The 24,846-nt window shown below is 34.9% G+C and overlaps 1 protein-coding gene across 1 annotated transcript in view; it reads right to left on the bottom strand.

Moving 5' to 3' along the window:
- Nucleotides 1-8,211: 8,211 nt before the first annotated feature.
- Nucleotides 8,212-24,846, bottom strand: part of LOC129254214 (E3 ubiquitin-protein ligase Su(dx)-like) — a 57,411-nt gene continuing 40,776 nt past the window's right edge. Inside the window, exons 12-17 of the mRNA XM_064094860.1 lie at nucleotides 23,670-23,803; nucleotides 23,043-23,183; nucleotides 21,447-21,567; nucleotides 18,748-18,949; nucleotides 16,839-16,911; nucleotides 8,212-14,550 (exon numbers count right to left, since the gene is read on the bottom strand). Of these exons, the coding sequence (XP_063950930.1) occupies nucleotides 14,451-14,550; nucleotides 16,839-16,911; nucleotides 18,748-18,949; nucleotides 21,447-21,567; nucleotides 23,043-23,183; nucleotides 23,670-23,803 (771 nt within the window). The 3' untranslated portion in view covers nucleotides 8,212-14,450. The remainder of the gene's footprint in view (nucleotides 14,551-16,838; nucleotides 16,912-18,747; nucleotides 18,950-21,446; nucleotides 21,568-23,042; nucleotides 23,184-23,669; nucleotides 23,804-24,846) is intronic.

The raw sequence follows: 24,846 nt of genomic DNA on the forward strand, positions 1-24,846 counted from the left end.
ATTTAAGTATTTATCAGGCTGAAGTTCCCACTTGTTTGAAAGTTGCTCATATTACTCCACTTCTGAAATAAAGTCTTGATCCAGAGGTATTGCAAATTTATCGTCCTGTTTCTAATTTGCCATTCTTATTCAAAATTCTTAAAAGGGTTGTTTTTCTAGACTTACTGATTATTTTTCGGATAACAATTTATTTGATCCCTTTCAATCTGCATATCGTCCCAACCGGTTACACTTCGTAATTCCGAAGGTTCGTAATTCCGAAGGTTCTTTATTCCGAAGGTTCGTAATTCCGAAACACGTAAATTGCCTATACCTCGATGTTCGTTAATCCGAAAACGTAAAAGGGTTCGTTAATCCAAACATTTGTGGCGTTATTCCGAAGGTTCGATAATCCGAAAACGAAATAAGGGTCGTTGTTCCGAAGGTTCGTTAGTCCAAAAACGAAATAAGGTTCGTTAATCATTTCGTTTTCGGACTTACGAACCTTCGGAATTTCGAACCTCATTTCGTTTTTGGATTAACGAACCTTCGGAAATACGAACCTTCGGAATAACGAACCTTCAGATATCCGAAACTTCGGAATAACGAAGCTTCGGAATTACGAATGTATGCGGTCCCAACCACAGTATGGAAACTCTCCTGATCAATGTGTCCAACTCCATCCTTCAGGGAATGGACAAAGGAAATATCACTGCCATGTTCTTACTAGACTTGTCTTCCGCTTTTGATACGGTCAGTTATACTGTTCTGCTTAATACACTCAGTTCCTCTGGTGTTAGGGGTCAGGCATATGAATGGTTTCAGTCTTATCTTTCCTGTCACTCACAGATTGTCTGTATTAATGTCTGCAAATCTACCAGTATGTCACTCACGGTGTACCGCAGGATCCCGTGGGAGGGCCCACTTTATTTTTGATTTACTTGATTAGTTTGGGACATATCTTACATTGCCATAATATCAATTATCACATCTATGCCGATGACATCCAACTTTATCCCTCCTTCAAACCAAACCAGGCTGATGCAATAAATGCAATCACCCTTCTTGAGAATCGTCTATCTGACATTCATTCCTGGTTGGATCGTCATTCATTAAAATTGAATCCCTCCAAAACTGAGTGTCTTCTATTTGATTCACGGGCTCAACTTATAAAGGCCAAATTGACATCCGTCTCTTTTTTGGGATGTAACGTAAATGTGTCCCAGACGTGTCGTAACCTAGGGGTCATGTTAGATTGTGAAATGTCTATGTTAGAACAAATAACCCACATCTGTAGATCTGTAAGGTGTCAGCTCCGCAATATTGGGTTCATCTGGAAATACTTCTCAAAATCTGCAACTGATTTTAGGAATGCCTTGCTTTACAATTCACCCATTTGTCCAAACTCCAAAAGCTCCAAAACGCTGCAGCATGCATAGTCACCCTTTCCAAAAAACATGTTCATATCATATCACACCCATTCTGAAATCTCTACATTGGTTAAAGGTCAACGATCGCATCTTCAAAATCCTTCTCCTTGTATTACATGCAATTAACGGTTCTTCTCCGCAATACAATAATTTAATAAACAAATACACTCCTGTCAGGTCCCTACATTCATCCAAATCTGCTTGACATGGGGTGCACGGGCTTTTAGCTCACGCTGGCCCTGTTCACTGGAATGATCTTCCCCTGGTTATCTGTGACTGCACTCCCATTGACACATTTAAACGCTATCTTAAGATATGTCTGTTCAATGCTTCCAGTTCTTAATTGTTCCTTAATTTACTTGTATTTGTACTGTTCTCTCTCTCCCTCTTTCACTGCGCCTTGGGCACTCTGCAGAGTGGATTTGGCGCATTACCAATCACATTTATTGTCTTACATAAAATACAGAGCAACAGCAACATCGGAAACCTTTTTGATACATGCAAACGTCATTGGTAATTGAGAATTGGTCATGAAGAATGATATTTATATATATATTTGGAATCATTATATCAATCTACTTCAGAAAGTTTTGAAATATGTCTTACAGGGTGTATCTAACATTAAATGATGCTAGAAATATCTCACTCTTGAATTTGCTGTCCACTATATGTGAAGTTTCCATTATTAACATTTACAATGTGGTCAGTGTGGCTAAAATCATGAAAATGACCACACTGCATGGTCAAATGACCTTACTTATGCTCGATGTAAAGGTTTTTATCACATTTTTAACACTTCATTGATTCTTGGTGTCGTAGCTCACGCTGATAATGATACTGAGCTACATTTGAGCCCTGTTATAAAATCAAAGAATGTGTGATCACTGGTCATTACTGAGGAAAAGTGGTCAGAATGACCAAGGGTTCAATAGTGAGGCCAATAACACTGATCCATGTGAAATCATTGCATTGATTTTCACCCAAAAGCTTTCAAACGTTCCCAATTCAACAAAGAATACTGATTATTAACGCAATCCTAAATTGTCCTATCATGTTCACTATAGGCTGAATTAACATACACATTGGGCAGGGGTCAAGGTGGCCAAAGTGACCAGGGTGGTCATAGTACTTTTGAGATGTTAAATTAAAAGGATTAATATACCAGTATTGGGTGTCACAGCACATCCTTGTAAAGATTCTGGTAACATTTGAAGTATTTTTGGATAAACGGAACTGATATTATTGGTCATTTTGGGCGCCAAATGTGGTCAAAATTACCATAAAAGCTTTTAAATAGGGTCATTAAGACTGATATATTTGAATTCAGCAAAAAATTGACCTTTGAATGCATTCCCATTTGATAAGAGAAGAAGATTAAACATGGTGAAGACTTCAATTTCCTAACTATTTGCACAGATCATATTGCAAAACTGCACGAATGGTCAGTTAGTCTAAGTACCCAAAATGACCCTCATAGGTCAAAACTGACGGAATGAATTACATGAGGTTGATTGTTATGATCCAGCGCACATTTAAAAAATAAACTTGGATTTTTAAAGACATCCAATTGTACATCCAATTGTAATTCTGATCAATATTTTGAACACATTTTGGACAAAAAATCATGAAAATGGCAATTTTTGGTCAAAATATGGCCAAAACAACAACTACAGTGTACTATTGTAATTTGGCAAACGAAACCACTTTATCTGGAATCTAGGTGCATTTTTACTTAGGATAGGCCCTTTTAATTGGATGTGGTTACAAAAACATTCTGTTATGGGAACATTTTCCAAAGAGTGGTAAAAATTGTCATTTTTGGTATAAAATTTGCCAAAATATCTTCAGGACGTTCAATAAGACTCACATTTTTGGAATCGGCACAATATTTTACCCCAGATAAGCTTGTCAAACCTTCCCTACCAAAAATTCTGAATAAAGCCCCTAATCTCCTAGACTATAACTTTGTTATTCCTTGTCCAATTTTGATCAAATTTTGTGTCTGATATTTTTTATCTGTTAACACCATAATATTTTTAGCCTGGAGTACCCTCTTAAATTACCACAATGGATCTTAAAGCACAATATTGTGCAATAATTTGATTGTTGTCTCACCTGCATAGCAGAGCAAGACTAAAGCGACGTTTTTCCAGCGGCGGTGTCGTCAACATCAAATCTTAACCTCAGGTTAATTTTTGAAATGTCATCATAACTCAGAAAGTATATGGGCTTAGTTCATATAACTTGAACATAAATATTATCAAGTATTACTGAACATCCTGCCGGAGTTTGAGGTCACGTGACTAAGGTCAAAGGTGATTTAGGGTCAATGAACTTAGACCATGTTTGGGGAATCAACATCAAAATCTTAACTGAAGGTTAAGTTTTTGAAAATGGCATCATAACAAGGTATATGGACCTATTTCATAAAACTTGGACATAAGGGTACTCAAGTATTACTGAACATCCTGCCCGAGTTTCAGGTCACATGCCCAAGTTCAAAGGTCATTTAGGGTCAATGAACCTTTGCCATGTTGGGGGTATTTGTTGATTTTCATCATAACTTTAAAAGTTGATGGATCTGGTTCATGAAACTTGAACAAAAGAGTAATCAAGTATCACTGAATATCCTTTGTGAGTTTCAGGTCACATGACCAAGGTCAAAGGTCATTTAGGGTCAATGAACTTAGATTATGTTGGGGGAATCTAAATCTTAACCAAGGTTAAGTTTTTGAAATGTCATAACTTTGAAAGTATATGGATCTAGTTCATGAAACTTGGACGTAAAAGTAATCAAGTGTACACCCTGCTTGAATTTCATGTCACATGATGACCATGGTCAATGAACTTTGGCTGTGCTGGGGGTATTTGTTGAATTGCCATCATAACTTTGAAAGTTTATGGATCTAGTTCATGAAATGTGGACAGAAGGGTACTCAGGTATCACCGATCGTCTTGCACAAGTCTTCGGTCACACGATCAAAGTCAAATGTCCTTTAGGGTCAATGAACATAGTATTTTAATATCATATGAATGGTGTTTTTTGTGAATGATTATTTTATAGTAGTTTTCAAAGTCACTACTGTTGATATATTGAATCACCTAATGCAGGTGAGACTGCCATAGGCGCTCCACTTATATTTAATCCATGACTTGAAGAAATTCTCCCCTTTGAATATCTTGGATTATTATTTTTCTTTCTTTAGGGATGCATTCTGATAAATTTGCAGACAATGACATAAGCAACTGAAACACAACAGTACTTAAAGAAACAATATATACCATTTTTTTTATCCATGTTATACATTTCATCTGTTTATTAATGTACATAAATCATACCAATCCATAATATGCTTTTTGTATTTACTGATTTACAAGGGCTTTATTACAAGTTCTATCAGACTATGATACAATTCTCAAGACCGTGTTTTCTATTCACGTGTTATTTCTTTTCTCAATATCTTTGCCAGAAATACATAATTGACACAAAGCAATGACAGAGTGTGCAAATATAATTTCAAAAAGAACTTTATACAATGAAATAGTGTTTGGTACAATTATTACATGTTTGAAGAATATACAGTGCATATACAAAAAAATACACTTAAAAATAATCCTGTAAAATTATATATAATTAATATCCTGAAGCTTTTCCACATTTAAACATTGGTACAGATTTCTTTAAGCAAATGACGATCTTTCTGCTTGACTGAGCACCACTTTTGAAAAGTTGGTGAAAGATGATTTGCGCAGAACTTGGAAATAATTATATGAATGAAATTAGGCGTTAATCATGAAGAACACATGGACTTAAGCTACAAAGATTGATTTGAAGATTATCTTTTACCTTTTGAACTTGTTTGTTGCCCAAAACACTTCATAGAGCGCCATTGCACACCCCCCCCCCCCCACACACACCAAGGCCACCGTGATGATATCTGCTTTACACGGAGCTGTGATTCACATGAATGGCTTAGGCTTGATTTTCTTTTGTTAATCATTGTCAAGCTTAGGAAAAGTATGAAGAAACAAGTATTAAATGATAAAAACTTATTGAAAAAATGCTGGAGATGTCTGAAATAAACTTCTGTTTGCATTCAGTTATGTCCTCAGATCAAGCTGGCACAAAAAAGAAAAAGCTTGTGTTTACCTAGGGTTAAAATATTAATTTGGGTGGCGAAGTTGTTTAAATGCACCTGTTTTATTTCAATTGGCTAAAAATGCAAGAGAAATGCTTGAGAAATATTCCACATAGTTTTTCACCTTTTTCCCTTGACACAGCGTGAAAATGAGCATTTCTGCGCAAAGTGATTTCTGTGAGGATTACAAAACTGGACAGTGCTCACTTTAATTCTGTCAAAATTGTTACATTCATTTGATAGATGAGACCTAATCTCAAGAATATAAGTGACAATATTATTCCCATGTATATTTTTCAATTCCCAGGACTTTTTCAAAGTGTAAACTTTTTATTGATATGCACTGTAGAGCTTAAGATTGAATACAGATATGAGAATGACTATTTGGGATGTGTAAGCCACCCATTTAAACCCTTTGCAAGGTTACATCAAAATGATTAAATACATTAATTCAAAAAGCTATCTACGACCTAATAGTCAAACAGCATTATATATCGAGGCAAAAGATAAATACCAATGTTAATTTTCATTTTCTGAATTCTGTCCCAACAAGGAAAAGATATACATATTGAAATAAACACGCCAATGTCTTCACAGGACATCATTTAACTCAGTCTTCATTTTTATTTTATGCAAAAAGTATTACATATATCCAAATTCAGACTAGGTATGTCATGTCAGTGCAATAAAAAAAATACAGGTTATTCGTCTAGAAGCAGTTGAGTGAAAATTAAATATTAAGTACACAGAAAGTCAGAATTCATAACTGAAAGGATTCATGATTTAAAAAAAGCATTGACTTTGATGTTCAGTGTGGGTTAAATTGATGATCTGATATATATGTGAGTGGTGGCCTTGATCTTATCTTCACAATACAGACTTTGCAAAGGACACAAAATTTGCAAATTAGTCTTAAGAATAGCATTTTTACAACATTTGAGATAATGAAATACATGTACATGTACCTAAATACATTCAGAACTTCACAAGGTATCCATGCAGTTTCCTTCTTGGAATTTCTTTTACCCATTTAAGAATGAGTATATTCTCTTGCTTACCAAGAGAATAAAAGGCACTTACTTTTATTTGGACTAAAGCATACACTGTATCCTTATAAGCAAATATGCATCAGAGGCCAAGTGTCAGAAGGGAAGAAGAGTGTGCATTGATGAATCACATAACACTTAGAAAATGGGTTCATACTTACATGTAGGAATAGCACAAGACACTATATTGGGGTATCAAACAACAATATCCATTAGAAGAAAAAAAACGGTATCTAACATACAATCAAAACTTCACAAAGTGACTCTATTAAAGAAAGAACTACAATTAAATGCCCCTTCTGATGATTTTTGCCGACAAATGTGAACACAATACAATATTTTTCCTGATATTCATGTTGTTTACACAGATGAGATGCTTACAAGCATTATCATTTTTCTACCTCAAAGCTTGTTCACTCAAGGCATGAAAATGCTAAGCAACATTTGTTTGGGCAAAGTCAATGGGATGTGAGGCATCACAAAACAAGTTGTTCAGAGGAAGAAAACTTCCATTTTGTCCTATGGCAACAAAACCTGCAGACCAACGAAATTTGTTCTTTTTCATAACTTGCGCAAACTCATGACATCAATACACCTGACTCGTGATGTAATAATGAAATCATTAGACATCAAATAATATGAGCCATGGCATTATAATGATATCAGAAATTGTGCGCTAAATTCTGGACCACTTTTTGAGACTTCAAGTATATGCAGCTGTTAGTAACTGGATCTGTCTCATCATATTTGAACACTGAAAATATTACTGAACTTTGTCTAAAGATGCTTTGGACTACCTATTCCATCAAGATAATGTTTTAAGGGGGGATTTATTACCTAGTAATTTAATAAAGGACAGAAAAGGGGAAAGGATGAAAGTTTAAAACAAATGTTATTTCAAGCAATACAAATATTTAAATGACTTCAAGATTAATATATACATTTAATATACTTTTGTGATATTATTGTATCATACAGAAATATAAATTGGGAATTAAATGTACATGAAAATCATAACAATTTAAGTTAATAAATAAAATTTTTACATAATTCCATGGGTAAAAATGACCCTTCTGCTGCCATACTAAAAACACCATGATTAAAATCAGTTAAATGGATCATTCTCACTCCTAATATTGTTTGTGGCAACAGCTTCAGTAACACTGTCATGTACAAGCTCTTTGTGGAGTGAGAACATGCTTCCATTGCAGTACACTTATATCGCAGCTTTTGAAAACTTTGCATTCTGCACAAGGTGGCATCTCTTAATAAAACTGGTAAGAATCAAGAATTTCTGACAAACAAAAATGGTTTGGCAACAATGTTTTCTGAAATGATTTACACAGAGAATTCAAGTGGCCCTGCAGAGTAAGATTTGAAATGTATGAAGTGTATACATCATCACTATTTCTGTTTTGTAACAATATTTTGCATATAACTACACAATAAAGAAGATTAAATAAATCATAATAACACGGTCCTAAACACAACCTATACAAGTAATATAAAGCCACTGACAAGTTTGTACCACTACATCGTATTGTCAATTGCACAATTTATAAAGCAGAATTATTAGTATGCACTATTACATGCAGCAGAATCACAGATACATTGGAATTATTATTTTTTTTGTGCATCACCTTTGTTCAATATAAGATAAAGGAAAGTAACATACAATGAAAACAAGTCTAGGTCACTCACTTTTAGAACAAAGTACAGGACTAAAAAAAATGAAAAAGCAAAGTGAATATTGTGGTAAAATATCATATATTTTTCCCCCAAAGGTATTGGTAAACCTGAGGAGGATGACAATAAATGATTGATAAAATAACCAAGTTGTTTTTTCGAAGCTATCAAATAAGTCTTGTTTGATTATTTCAAAAAGCAACATACTATTTATATGAGATGACGAAGGACAGAGAATGAGACAATAGCGGAATTATCCAAACCTCATTATGAAATATCTGGTATAGAATGTAATACAAAATAAAATTTAAGAAGGGCTATTTCATGAAATGCTACTCCCTTTCACCTTCCCCTGTACCTACTCCACCCCTTTGATGTGAATTACATTATTGCACTGATATATTACATGCGTGAAGGTTAACCCTTACTTAATGACAATTTTTTCGTCTCAGACTTTTCTTGCGCATCTTTTGAGACCAAATTTGTGACGCCCGGGTACGCGAATCGATTACGCAACATTTTGTAAGCTCATGTCAGACCCAAAATTGCTTTAAAAAACATGATTCCATGTACAATGCAAATTGTTTTTTCAACCAAAAATCATAAATGTATGATTATTTTTACTTTTGTTGGTTTGAATGGATTTATTTTATGCTATGATCGCAAAATGGTCCCCGACAAAATTAATTAAAAAACAATAAAACACAAAGAAATACATAAGAATTAAAAAACAATAAAATACATAAGAAATTAATCATGTTCTCGCAATTTTTTGTAGATATTTCTTAAATCAGCGGCCGAGATCTGAAGGGGGGGGGGGTGGTCAAATTGAGACCTCCCAGTATATCCTGGTCTTTTTACATAAACAATTTTTTTTTTTAGAAATAGCCCATTTAAATTAGGGATAACACACGACCTCTAATGGCCTTTGACCTTACCATATGATCTTTGATTGCACTATAACATGCATGTCCCTTTAGTGCAGCTTCAAGCAAAGTTTAGTTGAAAAGATATGGTTGCAGAGTATGTTTCATAAGTCTTGCACATAAACTTCAACATTTGACCTCAAATGGCCTTTGACCTTACCATGTGACTTCTCACTGCACTGTAACAAGAAGGTCCTCTTAAGGCATCTACAACCCAAGTTTGGTTGAAAAGTGACTTACGGTTGCAAAGTTATGTCATAATGTTTGTGACTACGGACAGACAAATTTTTGGATCCCTTAGTCTCGTCTTCACCTCCAGTGGGCGAGACAAAAAGCAATGGACATAAATCCATCTTTTTATAATGGTTAAAAGTTTCTATTCCAAGGCCCAATCAATACACAGAGCTTAGACTTTTACGGTGATTGCTCACACTTAAAGAATTGAATAAAAACATATTGATAAGTCTGAGAGTGAAAATATCTATAAATATATACAGGATGCGTAAATTCAAATGAACAAACTAAAATGGCACATTAAAAAAATAATAATTCACAATATTGTTGAGATTTAATAACCATATTAGTAATGTGTGTGGAATCCATATGGCATGAATCTCTAATGACAAATAAAAATCAATATTGGAATATATCAGAAAGCTGGTGCTTTATTCATGGAAATTGAATGCAAATTATACAGAATTAAGAGCAAAATAGACAATTCCATCATTTATACTCCATTTTGGATGCAAGTGAAGAAGTATGATAAGATCGTAGATTTGATATACATGTAATTATAATTTTGACTGAAAAAGGATGAGGAATAAATCACCTACAGGAAAAGGCAAATGAATAAATAATTTGCTTTCCATATTTGCCAATATCTTTCAGATGTCAAGTAGAAGTACAATCTGTCGTGTTGAAAAATGTTCAAATATACAGAAAGATAAGGCCACTGTAATTATGAATTTACAGCTGATTTTCTTAAAATTGTGATATTAATTTATATTAATTTGATGAGAAAATAGGAAAACCAGGTCCAAATATTGGCACAACTGAACAAGTGATACATGTACATGTAGGCTGAAGAAGAAAACAATTATATCAAAACATTGTGAAGGTCTCCTAGATACAACCAATCATGCATTTGTAATGGCAGGACACCCTAGCAGTCATGACATATTGCATGCTATGCTGTGGTACATTCAGTAGCCAAACTCATCTTCAGAAACCATGCGCTATAACCTTTTAACAATCATGATGATCTTTCTTACTCAGTCAATGCATTAAACTGAAAAAGAGATCTTTCAGATGTAGACATTTCCTTTTTGCTCTTGAGGAGATATCCAACATGCTGCACGCAGATAATTTTGTTCCCAATATGGACGCTTTCCACAATCCTTCAAAATATTCTTTGATTCTTCCTATGTTACCAGTCAAGTTAGAAATATTCTGTTGAACTTATGCTTTGCTTGCATTATATCAGCATCTTGATTGACTCTCAGATATGCCAACCATCTCCTAAAGATACAGTTTCTCTAGTATGAATATAAAAATAATTTGCTACAACTGTATCTTTAGTGATATGGCATTCTGACTGGCAGATCTGACATGTCCATAATCTATATCTCTATAAATTACCATCCCATTATGGCGAAAAGTCTCCTCCTTTTATAAAATAACTAACTTTAATTCTTCAAACACACACAAACAAAAACAGCATCTCCATACTTTGTTCATGTGTTAGAAAGATAATGGCCCGAATTCACAAAGGTGGTTTTGAAAATCATCGGTTGAACCCATGGTTTATGCAGATTTCCTGTATAAATTACGCTTATTTACCACGTATATTAAACAAATGTCCTACATGTATGCTGATGCATGCTTTTGTCACAGTGCACTTTCACAAAAGCACACATCAGCATTGGAAATTTTTTTATATATGCAATAAATGAAACGTAATTCATACAAGAAACCAATGATTTTTAAAACGAACCTTTGTGAATTGGGGCCAATGTCTTTTCAACTTGTTTCTTTCACTCTACCATAAATTTTTTTCTACGAGAATCACACTGAATCTTCAAGAAAACAATGAATGTATGAATATACATCATATATCTAGAAAATATTTTGAACAAATTTGCATTTTAGATGTTGACGTTGCTGGCCGTCCATAGCTGTGGTTGATCGGATCAATCACAACTCTTTGTAAGACGGGGCCCTGAACATCACAGTCTAATGTTGAATATGACATTATATCAATTTAGGGATATTTAAGTAATTGCAGAAAGCTATTAATAATTCATTTTTTGTTGTTGTTTATGTACAGTTTTCAATATTGTTATGATACACTATATTTTTCATCTTTGTATCTAATTATTGTTAAAGCCACAGGAATCCAAATTTCTTTGTATGCATACATTGACAAATAAAGAATCAACAGAGCTTCCGATAGTGTATATTTTTATGGCAGTGATTGCACACCTGTGCTTGATTCCTCCATCTATTCATATCATTAGAGCCAAATTCTGCATTAACCCTAGATCTAGAACAGGGGGGGGGGGGGCAGCTTTTGCCCCTTAACATTACTAGTATTTTGTGATATATCTGCAATGCAATAAGATCACACAGAACTTTTCATAAGTTTTTTCCTTCAAGCCTTGCACAACATTAAAGACCAAATTCGCGACACGGGTACAAGGTTCTGAAGTTATGCAACATTTCGTAAACTTGTGAATGTCAGACCCAAAATTGCTCCAAAACGTGATTTCAAGTTCAAATCCAATGCAAAATCTGCATTAGCAATAATTCACAAATGTTTCAATATTTTTAATTTTAATGATCAAAAGCTATTGATTTCAAGTTATTTATGACTTGAAATAGTGCCACTGATGATTTCATAAAAATTAAAGAAATACATGAGAAATTTACATAAAAATAAAAATACATAAGAAAACAAGGTGGTTCATGAACGAATCTCGCCTGATTTCGCGATCAATAAAATATGCAATATGATCTTTGACCTTATCATCAATATAAACACACATGTGGTATTACCCAAGGATCATATGTACCAAGTGCAATCACAATTGATGCAGAAATAGAGAAATGAAAGCAAGTTGAACAAAAATTTTTAAAAAGGATGGACATGACCTTATATCATTTGACCTCTAGATGACCACTGACCCCATCATCCTCAACAACACACATGTGGTATTACCCAAGGATCATATGTACCTACTGTGAATAAAATTGATGCAGAAATAAAGCAATGGGAGCAAGTTGAACAAAAACTTTAAATTTTGAAACAGACTAAATGAAGAGTGATCACTAAGTCTCTGTCAACTTTGTTCAGGCGAGAGAAAAATTGATATCACCATTTTTTCAATATACATTTGATGAGTATCCTAAAAAGAGTGCCCAGACCAAAATTCAGCAGTTTTGGAGCAATATACCCTAAAAGGACTGGGCTACTTGAGATGTATTGAGGACCCTTCTGATCTTGGCCGCTGTTTGCACAATTCAGTCGAATATTGGCACGCACATTCTTTACCACATAAACTACAAGCCAGTATAAAAAAACATTATTTGAACATTATTTGCATATTTAAAACCCAATTTCACTTCAAATTTTCATGTTTTCTCAGATGTTATCTTTGTAATCTTATTTAAAGGCTTCCCCAAATAAAAATTGCTTTAGCCAAATTTTTCCTTATAAATTACTTTGTTTTTAGAATTTCTTATGTATTTCTATGTTTTTAGAATTTCTTATGTATTTCTATGTTTTTCATTGTTTTTTTTTTCAATGGAAATTATTACAGACCAATAAACAACTAAATTAAACCCTAAATTGATTAAGCAGACCAATTAGAATGAAAAATAATCCCCTTTTTATGAATTTCATCTCCCATAGACTTTGTACACAAAGTAAAAAAATTAGCCATTTTCGGTATGACATTGCCTCATAAACAGTCATGTGGCATCGCGACACTATACCCGTACATCACAAATTTGGTCTCAAAAGTTGCGCGAGACTTTACAGAAAAATGTCATAAAATTTTGCGGCTCTTATCTTTTTGCGTTATGGATGTATCGTGCAAAGCGTTGAGGGGGGCATCATGCCCCCCCCCCCCCCCCGTCCTTTTAGTGTTAAGTATTGTATAAGTATTACTAAGATTGTGATTTTATGCATTTTGATAATTAATTAAAAATCAATTTGAATAATTTTGGTACAATTTACTATCCAATGTGGGACATCACGCCATGAGGGACGTGCATGCCAATTTTCAGCGTGATCAATAACCAATATGAGGGGGGGGGCAAAAACAGCCCCTACCCCCCCCCCTTGGCTAAGCAATTTCGAAATAGCCCAGGCTATATACATGTAGGGTTAACAAATAACTTCATGGCTGTAGATACTATAAACTGTACTATCTTGTTTACTTGGGTACCATGACACAAATGGTTGCGATGGATGGCAAATATGAAAGAACACTGGCTGTTTGGTTTCTGGCTGGTTTTAGCATGCAATAATAACTGAGCATTGCAATTCAGCCATTGATTGCAAATCAGTATGCTAGGATCAATCAAAGACTTGATATCATTTCCTTCAACTGTAAGAGCTCTTCAAAGCATTAGCAAAATGGCTGACATCTTTTATTCTTCTCTCGTCTTTAATTCTGCAATGATCCATCTCTCTAGTTAATTAATCAATGAAATCACATATGAAAGTACTACAAGATGAGTCTTATAAAGCTTGAGCACGATCCTGTCATCACATGCTACTAGAAGCAACACTCCTATATACCCTCTGATCTAACAAAAATCTAAAAATATGCAACAGTAGTTTACATCAAGCTACAAATGGGAAATTGAGGATTTGAATGTATATCACACTGAACTGAAGAGAAGGTGCTATAAAACCTCCATGCTACAGATAGAGAAGCTGAAAAGAGATACATGTATCAGAAGCCATTAACAAGATTAAAATGGTCATAATCTTCATGATCATCATGATAATATAAATGAAGAAATCTGTAGGTAAATCCTATTCTCATAAGTCATATTATTTGAATCACAATAACCTGTCTTCTTCATGTCACATTTCATGTTCATAATATATGTCAGGTAGTGTATCAAAAATGATATCATATGAAGATCTGATTCATGTGGTCAGTATGATTTGGCTGGATAAGAATTCCAAGGATGGACATGGTAATCTTGACTGGAGATGATTGGATGGTCACCTCACTCTTGACCAAATCCTTCTGTCTCTTCGATAGCAAAGGTAAGCTTCTCTGTAAGCTGTTCGTAGCTCTTATATGGTGGCAGGTCAAGACGGTTAAAACTGGAGAATGTAAACAAATACAAAAGTCCAAGTTAAGTATTTACAAATTCAAATTAAAACATCTTACAATTAAGCAAATATATATCTATATTGTAAATAATAGCAATGAAGGCACTTGCTCCTAGGGCAAATAAAATAACAGAATTGTATCAATTTCTTCAAACCTCCCCCCCCCCCTCAAATATAGCAATGGGATTACTGTCAAGACACAGCTTATTCAAAGTTTATTTTAGTGATCAGGTTTTTTTTTTCATTTGAGGAGTTACATTACATTACAATACATTTTATATATGGTCAGCATACATATTTCTTATTCTCTCTTTTTAGTGTAATCAACAATGTTTCATTTAAAAAAATCACAACTCTGAAATCAAATGTAACTTGAATCCAAACCAATCATAACAAAACAATTTACATATTCCTTTTTCTAAAATTAATTTTTTTCGTAATTTGATCAGATATATTGGGGCGAAAGAATGAATTCATTCACAGATATTAGAAACAGCACAACACTCTCATGATTCAAGGCATTATCAAAGTTATTTTTGTTCAATTCTTTAAAAAAAACTCCCTCTGTAATTGTATTTATCATCTTTTTCATCTTATCTTCTTTCCTATCTTGTGTGCTTTTGTGTGGGTGCGTGTTTTTTTTTTTTACCTGTTATGACATTTGTGTATTTTTAGGGCCCCGGTTATAAGCAGTTTTGCTTTCTAGGGGTCCTGACCATTATTTGTATTTGATTTAAGACTCTTATGTTATATTTTGTATTATTAGTATTATGTCATTTCTGTAAATATGTTGTTTCCTAATGGTCAATAAATTGAAATTGAATTGAAATCAGAATTAGACATATAGTAGGCCCAAATTCACAAAGGTAACCATGGATTGAACCCATGGTTTATGCAGATTTCATGTAGAAATTATGCTTAATTTAATGCATATATTGAAGAATGTCAAATGCTGATGTGCACTTTTGTCACAGGGCGCCAATCTGACGCCTGTTGCCATGGTCAAGCACGCTATTTCATGCCTGTGTCCACTGTTTAAAAGAGTGGACTCATTTATTGAACAAGTGGAATGCCTCTGGCCGTCTCACCTGCATCACGCGATTCAATATAGCAGCAGTGCTGATTTTGAAAACTACTATAACTCGCACAAGATGTTCAGTGATACTTGGTTACTCTTATTTCCACGTTTTATGAACTAGACCAATACACTTATAGAGATATGATGGCAATTCAACAAATACCCCCAACGTGGCCAAAGTTCTTTGACCTTACATGACCTTTGACCTTGATCATGTGACCTGAAACTCGCACAGGATGTTCAGTGATACTTGATTACTATTATGTCCAAGTTTTATGAACTAGACCAACACACTTTCAAATTTATGGCTGTAATTCAACAAATACCCCAATTTGGCCAAAGTTCATTGACCCTAAATGACCTTTGACCTTGATCATGTGACCTGAAACTTGCACAGGATGTTCAGTAATACTTGATTACTATTATGTCCCAAGTTTCATGAATCAGATCCATAAACTTTCAAAGTTATGATGGTAATTCAACAGATACCCCCAATTCGGCCAAAGTTCATTGACCCTAAATGACCTTTGACCTTGGTCATGTGATGTGAAACTCATGCAGGATGTTCAGTGATACTTGATTAACCTTATGTATAAGTTTCATGAACTAGGTCCATATATTTTCTAAGTTATGATGACATTTCAAAAACTTAACCTTAGGTTAAGATTTTGATGTTGATTCCCCCAACATGGTCTAAGTTCATTGACCCTAAATGACCTTTGACCTTGGTCATGTGACATGAAACTCAGGCAGGATGTTCAGTAATACTTGATTAACCTTATGGCCAAGTTTCATGAACTAGGTCCATATACTTTCTAAGTTATGCTGTCATTTCAAAAACTTAACCTCAGGTTAAGATTTGGTGTTGACGCCGCCGCCGCCGCCGTCGGAAAAGCGGCGCCTATAGTCTCACTCTGCTATGCAGGTGAGACAAAAACAGTGGACTCATGAATAAAATACCATGGATAATCACAGCAACAGGCACAATATGGAGCACTGTGACAAAAGTGGACATCAGTATTGGACATTATTCAATATAAGCAGTAAATTAAACGTAATTTATACATGAAATCTGCATAAAACATGAGTTTAAAAAAGCGGCTTTCAAAACCGCCTTTGTGCGTTCAGGCCATAGAGCTTGCACTTTAAGCAATAGACCCCATCAGTACATGTATTTCCATTTAATTACATGATAACTTACCATGTATGACTCCTAGGAAGCCAGGTTTCTTTACCAACCTTCTCAATACAGAACTTCTGTGGACCATTGCTCCCTGTTTATCATAAACATAAGTACAATGTCAACCGGTGTTGATAGTTCAATGTTTATCAGTTATCACTATCCTGCACTTTTAATTCAATAACTTGATTTAAACAAGATACTCTAATTATTAGCAAGGTGGTAACCAGACCTTTGTTGTATCTGTAAAAATTGGAAATGTCTCGATTTCTTTTTCTGTTTAACCCTATACAGCCGGGAGGGGGGGGGGGGCAAAACAGCCCCCCCCTTAAAATCTTAAAAAATAGCCTCAAAACTGCTAGATTTTAGTCTGGACACTCTTCTTTGGATTCTTATCAAACATATATTAACAAATTTTATCGTTTTTTCAACTTTAAGTTTTGCTCTTTTTTTTTAATGAAAATCTTCGGCAACACTATTTCAGTCATAAATACTATGAAATCTATAGCTTTCAATCAGTAAAAATAAAATAATGATCCATTAATGAATTTGGGCTACAACAAAATTTGCATTGGATTTGTACATTAAATCGCATTTTTGAGCAATTTGGGGTCTGACTTAACTTTGAAACCACATATCCCCATGTCGCAAATTTGGTTTTAAAAGTTGCATGAAAAGGTCATGAAACGTTGTGGCGTGATCTTTTCGCGTAAAGATTTATTGTGAATAATATTAAGGGGGGAAGGGCTGTTTCTGGCTGCCCCCCCCCCCTGGCTGGATAGGGATAAGATAAAGCTTATAGTTGAGACTTATCTGATGATTAGGTAGGTTTGCACTATGGGTTGTTTGGCTTAATAAGCAGATTTTGCAAAGGAACAATCGTCATAAAAGATTGTGGAATCTACCAAGGTAAAGAGTACCGAATAGTGATGTCATCAATTTTCCAATTTTGCATTTAAGCATTTTTGATACCATATTATGGTAGAGCATGATAAAATACCTCCACAACCCAAATTTGGTGGGAATCAGTCTATGAGGGCTCGAGATATGACCTCATGAATACACAATTAGCCCCATTGAAATCAATGTATTATTGGCCTGGTTCTAAATGTTAGGAACCTGACCAATAATACATTGACTTCAATGGGTCTAAATATGTATTCACGAGGTCATACCTGAGGCCCTCATGGAGTATAAAAAAAACACTACAATGCTAAATGCTAACAAATATCTTTAAAAAATTGCTAAAATATAATAAATTTCTTATGTATTTTATTGTTTTTTTAATTCTTATGTATTTTTTTTTTTTTTTTTAAACCTTTGTTTTTTATTGTTTTTTCCAATGAACTTTGTCAGGGAAACTTTTGCGATCATGAATAGCATAAAATAAATCCATTTAAACCAACAAAGGTATAAATAATCATACATTTATGATTTTTGGTTGAAAAACACTATTTGCATTGACTCTGTACAAGAAATCATGTTTTTGACCAATTTTGGTCTGACATGCACTTACAAAATGTTGCGTAATTTCGGAACCTCCTACCCAGGCATTACAAATTTGGTCTCAAAAGATGAGCAAGACTTGAAATGAAAAGTCAGCAAGCAGCCCAGTCAAAAAAATTTGCATGACGGCGTAGTAACCAAATTTGTAGAGAGGGGTCAAATTGATACCCCCCCCCCTCCCGTTACCTAAGGGTTAATAACAGAGCATGAGAAAATGCAGAGAAAAGGCAGAGAAAATGTTCTGCAAGTAAAACAATGAGCTAGGAACCATTACCATAAAAGTCCCTCTCATCCAGCCACTCTAAGTTAATCATGAATGGGTATGGAATTATCTAAGGTAATAACTGCAATTAAGTTGGACACCATAAAATGTGATGAAGTTTCCGCTATCAAACATGGTCAGTATAATCAGGACTAGACCTACCCATAAGCTCTGTGAAACCACCAACGGGTAGACGACATGTTCCAGTGACAAACTGAAGTAGACGGGCCCTCTTCTCATTGTCCATCTCCCTGACAGCCCTCCAGAACCACTGCACCTGTTTACTCTCCCTCGTATAGTGACGATAGATGGTGCTCCTATACCAGTCATCTACATCAAACTCTTGCATTCCACACAGCATCAGCTATATAATAGATGGAAGCAGGGGGGGGTTATCATTAGATATGACTTGTACCTTCCTACAACTAATTTAATAGGCCAGGAACAGACGTAAACTGGGTTTCAAAAGAAACTGATCAAACTTTACAAGGGCATTGCACAAATTCCGCTCAGTCAAAAAGAATGACATTTTTACACAGACTAGCTTCATTAATCTTTACTAGGCAAGCACATGCCATTAATTAAGGGATTGGTTGAATCACAGAAAGGCTATACCCCTTACATCAATTGGTTTCAGAAGACAAAGTCACAAAGTGGCAAAAGAAAGACCAATACATATGAGATGGGATTAAACAACTTTCATGATTATTACACATGTCCTACATGGGCATGTTTGATTATTGGCTAAATCACAAATAAGCTAAAGAAAATTAACGTCAAAATTTTTAATGACTGGAACAATCACACAACCCCCCCCCCCCCCGGATGTCTTGGTAAGCGGGGGATAATCTGAACACAGTTTGTGTCTGTGTGTATCTCACTCAGACACACACAGATAACACTGTGTTCAGATTATCCCCCGCTTACAGGGCATGGTGGCTTAGTGGTAGAGCACCCGCCTCATGAATGGTAGGTCGTGGGTTCGATCCCTGACCAAGTCATACCAAAGACTTATAAACCTTCTGCCGTCTTGCTATAGGCGCTCAGCATTTAGATTGGAGAAGGGTAATAATAACATATTATGTTATGCAGGGCCTGCTGGTAGAGCAGTTTCCTAACTGAAGTGGCTACTCTGGGTAAATAAAACGTTATTATTATCATTACCGGGACATCCCTCCGGGATCTGTGTGTGATTGTTCCAGTCATCTAAAATTTTAACTCCCTGTAGCCTGTTTGTGATCAAGCCAATCACCGTGAAGATTTGTGATAAACTAGGAAGTTTGTTTAATCCCATCTCTTTTTATTGGTCTTTCTTTCGCCATTTTGTGACTTTGGATTCAGAAACCAATTGATGTGGGGGGCAATAGCCTCTGTTTGATCGAACCAATCTCTTAATTAATGACATGGGCTTAGTAAAGATTACTGAAGCAAGTTCTGTGTAAAAATAATGTTCATTTTGACAAAGTGAAAGTTTGATCAGTTTCTTTCAGAACCCAGTTTACATTACATCCTGATGAAAGATCACATAACATTATACCGTGTTTACAAGCTGCCTTGGCTTGCGGGTCTGGCCAAGAGAACCAGTAAATCAATAAATTATCTTCACTGAAAAGTTCTTTTTCATTGTCAATTGGCCACAACTTGGACAAAGCTTCCCGCCTTCAATCTTCCACATGTTGTCAATTTCTTTTGATGCACTTCTGAGCTTGATGGAGCATTGCTGCCATGGCCCTGCGAAGTGTCTGCCTGTCTTCGTCTGGGGGTACCTGAAGTCAAAAGTGTACAGCACCCCACCTGCAGATCTGGATGACTTGCAGCAGCGCATCATCAGAGCAACATGTGGAAGATTGAAGGGAGGAAGCTTTGTCCAAGTTGTGGCCAAAATGACAATGAAAAGGAATTTTTCAGTGAAGATAATTTATTAATTTACTAGTTCTCTTGTTTATTTACTTGATTAATAAACATACACATAAAATTTACGCTCATTGTTTGTATGAATGCTTTCGTCTCTGTTTTAGCAGGTAATCACCTGACTTGGCGCAAATGGGTTTTGACACTTTTTCAAACAATTGCTATTGTGCACTCAACCATAACAACAACACTGAAACACATTTTACCAAGTGACAAAGGAATATTTACTCTATCCATACATGTACATGCTAGAAATTCTCTCTGAATCCCACATTTCCTTAAAAAAATACTTAAATTAAGAAACATTTTTTCTGACTCGCACTGTATATTTTTTAAATTTCCCTTCCACCATCATCACATCAAAATTAATAAGAAATCATAAAGCAAATTTTTTTTCACCTTATGACAAATTTAATCCATCTTTTCTGACTTCCTGCTAGCTAGTTTGGCATGCTGACAACCCAGCAGCCCATCTTGTGCACGGTGCGCATATGAGGGGTCGGAAAAAGGAATACTTTATTTTTCCCAAGGGAAAAATTTGAACATGTGTGACATCAGCAAGGAAAATAAACTATTTCATGATAATTTTTTTTTCCTAGTAAAACTATTTTTTTCTCTGTGTGTGCACTCTCAATGTAATGATCTTAAGACAAGATAGATAATATCTATTTATTCATTTCATTTGTATTCTTGCATTTACATTATTCTGTCAGTAATATTTCAGACAAAGTAAAAAATTTGGTGAATAAATTGTTGCTGTTACATGTACATGTAGTCATTATGACCTCTTTGGAGGGAAAAGCCAATTCATGCTACCACAAGACATTCAAAACAAAAACTGAAGAAAACAACCTATGAATTTGCAGAATGAATCAGCTGTATTTCCCTTTAAAATGGCCTGATGGGCAATATTAGATGTAGGAAATGAAAAATAAGGATCAAGTTATTACCTCAAGTTCCCTTTCATCAAAGTACTGTAGCCACTGGAGAGGAACAACCTCGTTCATACCCTCTAAGAAAGCCTTGGTTTGCTCCTCAATTCCTCGATTAAATCGGAACTGAGTCATCAAACTATAAAGACAGGATGTGAGAAGCAAGTTTCATACAGCTGTCAATTTAATCTTTATTTGATTTTATTAGTCTTAAAGGTACATGTAGGAACGTGATAAGCTTGAAACCCAAAGGCCAAAACACAGAAAGGATATTTAAATCATAGGTAAATTCTTACCTCCCTATTGCACATCTACCATGAGTGGTAGACAAAGCTTGCCATTGAGCTAGATTCTCATCTCATGTAGGTTTTCAAAAAAAAATCAATAGTCTTAAACTACTTTTGTGAATTGTGGCCAGTAATTGCCAATTATTTCAAATGAAATTAACCCCCAGTACTTGAAACATAGACCGACCAACGTACATGTATGTTGAACAAACTCAACAAAGGATACATTGTGCTGGGTAGGAAAAGATTAAATCACTAATAAAATATTCTCATGACAATACCACAAGCTCCATGCTCTAAAATTACTAATGAATTTGCTTGTGATAACCCTTTACCACAGCAGCTCATAAAAGGTACTTGAACTTGACATGTAGACTTATCACATAATTTGGAGTGAGTCAAAAGATTAAAATCAGGAAGAGAAGGAGATTGCATACAGCAATAAACCCAATCTCTTAAGTGATCTTGTCGATCTGAAAGTTCTGATAATGAATTAATCCATGCTCCGATTGGAAATGATTCTGCATGAAAAATATTCCCTTTTGATATTACAGGCTACACCTCTTAATCCTTGTTACCGGTAAATGAAAAATGAATGAACTGTATTCATAAGTATTCATAAGTGATATTAAGCCACAGAAATATATAGAGAGATGCTTGAGTGTGGATTCGCAATACACTCATGTATGGTCAAAATTTTGCTTGCTTGTTTCGCTTGCAGTTTTTAAAATAAATTTCAGTAAATTCAAAATGAATATCACTTTTGGTTCGTTCAATGTTTCACCTTTTATCCATAGTTTGTACATGCATTTCTTCATTTTTTTTCCTTGTTATGTATAACATAAAATATATATTGAAATGGCTTGGTCTTGGCAATGGCCTTGGGTTACCAAGCCTTGGCTTTGACCTTGGGTATTGAAGCCTTGGCCTGGGCCATGAGGGTTTGGGCCTTGACAACAACACTGGTGTGTATGATATACAAGAGGGGATGTTACATCATTAGTTTGCTCATTGAATATTCATAAATATATGCAAACTTTTTCACCGAAATAATGCAAATCTATAAAATGTAAAAACTTTGTTATCCCTTTTCCGATTACAATTTTCAGTGTTTTGTTTGTCTGAGCTGTCAATCAAAATCAGAAATAAACAAGTGTCGCTTAGGCGAGCACATAATACGCCCGCCTGTAACATGGAAAATGGAGTAATTGGACAAGCAAGAAAAGAATTAAATGATTTTTATCCTTTTGAGATTACTTGAGTGTGATATGATCCAATACAACTCCATGCCCTTTCCTCATTTTAAACATATATGTATTTGACCTACTGTATATATTCCTCTTTATTCTCCTCTGTTACATCAATATCCTTGCCACCTTCTTTCAAGTCCACTGTCTCTACCTTGCCAAGAATCTCAAAGTCTGCAACAAAGGTCATCTCCATGTCAAGCTCATCTATATTATTGTCCCTGTAATAAAAAACAAATCATATTATATTAATAGATTGCATTAATTAAATCATTTTCATTTCAAGACTGTCTAAAACAAAATATAACAGTTCATAAACAAATATGGCTGAAAATGAAGATATACTACATATTTTGAACAATTATAATATAGATGAAAATGATCTTCTGTCAGAAAGCTTCAAACGCCGATCATATCCTGAAATTTTCAGCTCACTCCATGCTCAAGAAATTCTTTTATACAAAAATGAAAAACAAAATAACATTGTGCTTATTTCTATTTTGGTCTGACCAGACAAACATAAATTTTCATTTACAATCATCACGTACATCACTTAAGTATCACCCAGAGTTTTAGGACATACACAATCTTAAAATGAAGTAATAAACTGGAATAATTGCCAACATTTTGTAGGAAATAAAGGAACTCTAAAGAGAGTCTTTAACTACATTTAATGATAAAACAACCATAGATACATTATTGCTTACTTGATCCAGACTAATGAATTATAGAATTCTGGGTCTATACTCTCTAGATCTCTGAGTGTAAGAGGTTTGTTGAGCATTCTTTTGTAGAATGGCATAGTGAATCCACTGTAGATGAATTTACCATGGTATAATGCCTGAAAACAAATAGAAAGGTAAGACATGAGTAATAAACTTTCAATGCAGAAGATTAACTTGCGATCAAATACAAAGTTCAAATGCATTTACTTATTATTTCCTGAATGAGATATTTTGGAGACAAGATACAAACACATATTTCGTCTGTCTAATTGATAAACTAGGCACAAATTATGTCACAATGGCTCGGACAGGGCTCAGGTAAATGACAAGTGACCATAATATCCATACACACTTCCATGCCAAAAAAGTGTAATTTTCCTATTGCGCCTATGTAAAAATTAGCAGTCCATTATATCTGTATCCCCAGTGCAGCCGCCAGCTCGGATGATTAATTGAGGGACTGTCCCTGGAAATTGTTTGTAGACAAATATGTCAGCCTCCAACAGCAATAGGTTTGCTTCTCTCAATGAGCATCATTTCTATCAGTTTCTCAAGGAGAAGAACTCGGAAAATACAAGGAAATCGACAAATAGAAGCATTGGATTATTCCAGATTTTAAAAGTTGCGCTCAAAAATATTCTATGAAAGTTTTATGTCGAAGTAAGGAAACCTGACAGAGACTTTTAGTAGACAGTCTCATTGTGTAATATTCATGAGGGATTAAATCGGAATGAAACATGAGTCTTGCCTGATTTCGCGATCAATAAAATATGCAATATGATCTCTTGACCCCTTGATGACCTTTGACCTTATCATCCTCAAGAACACACATGTGGTATTACCCAAAGATCATTTGTACCGAGTCTAAACACAATTGACGCGGTTTGCGATCTATTGCACTGACGGCTCCCTTGCTTGAGTGTGCAATAGTCGACTATTGCACTGCTAGCTCTTTTGCTGGAGTGAGCAATAGTTGACTATTGCGGATGTCATGTGTTGGTGTGCTAGCTGATTCCTCTGAATATCATATGATGCGCATTCATCCAATCAGCTCTGAAGGATCTTTGTATGTGTTTTATAAATTAATATAACTGATTCTACATGATCATCATGTATCATTCATCATCAAAATCAATGGTAATATCCCTCATTCAGCTTT

The sequence above is a fragment of the Lytechinus pictus genome, chromosome 2, assembly GCF_037042905.1.
Source record: "Lytechinus pictus isolate F3 Inbred chromosome 2, Lp3.0, whole genome shotgun sequence".
Lineage (NCBI taxonomy): Eukaryota > Metazoa > Echinodermata > Echinoidea > Temnopleuroida > Toxopneustidae > Lytechinus > Lytechinus pictus.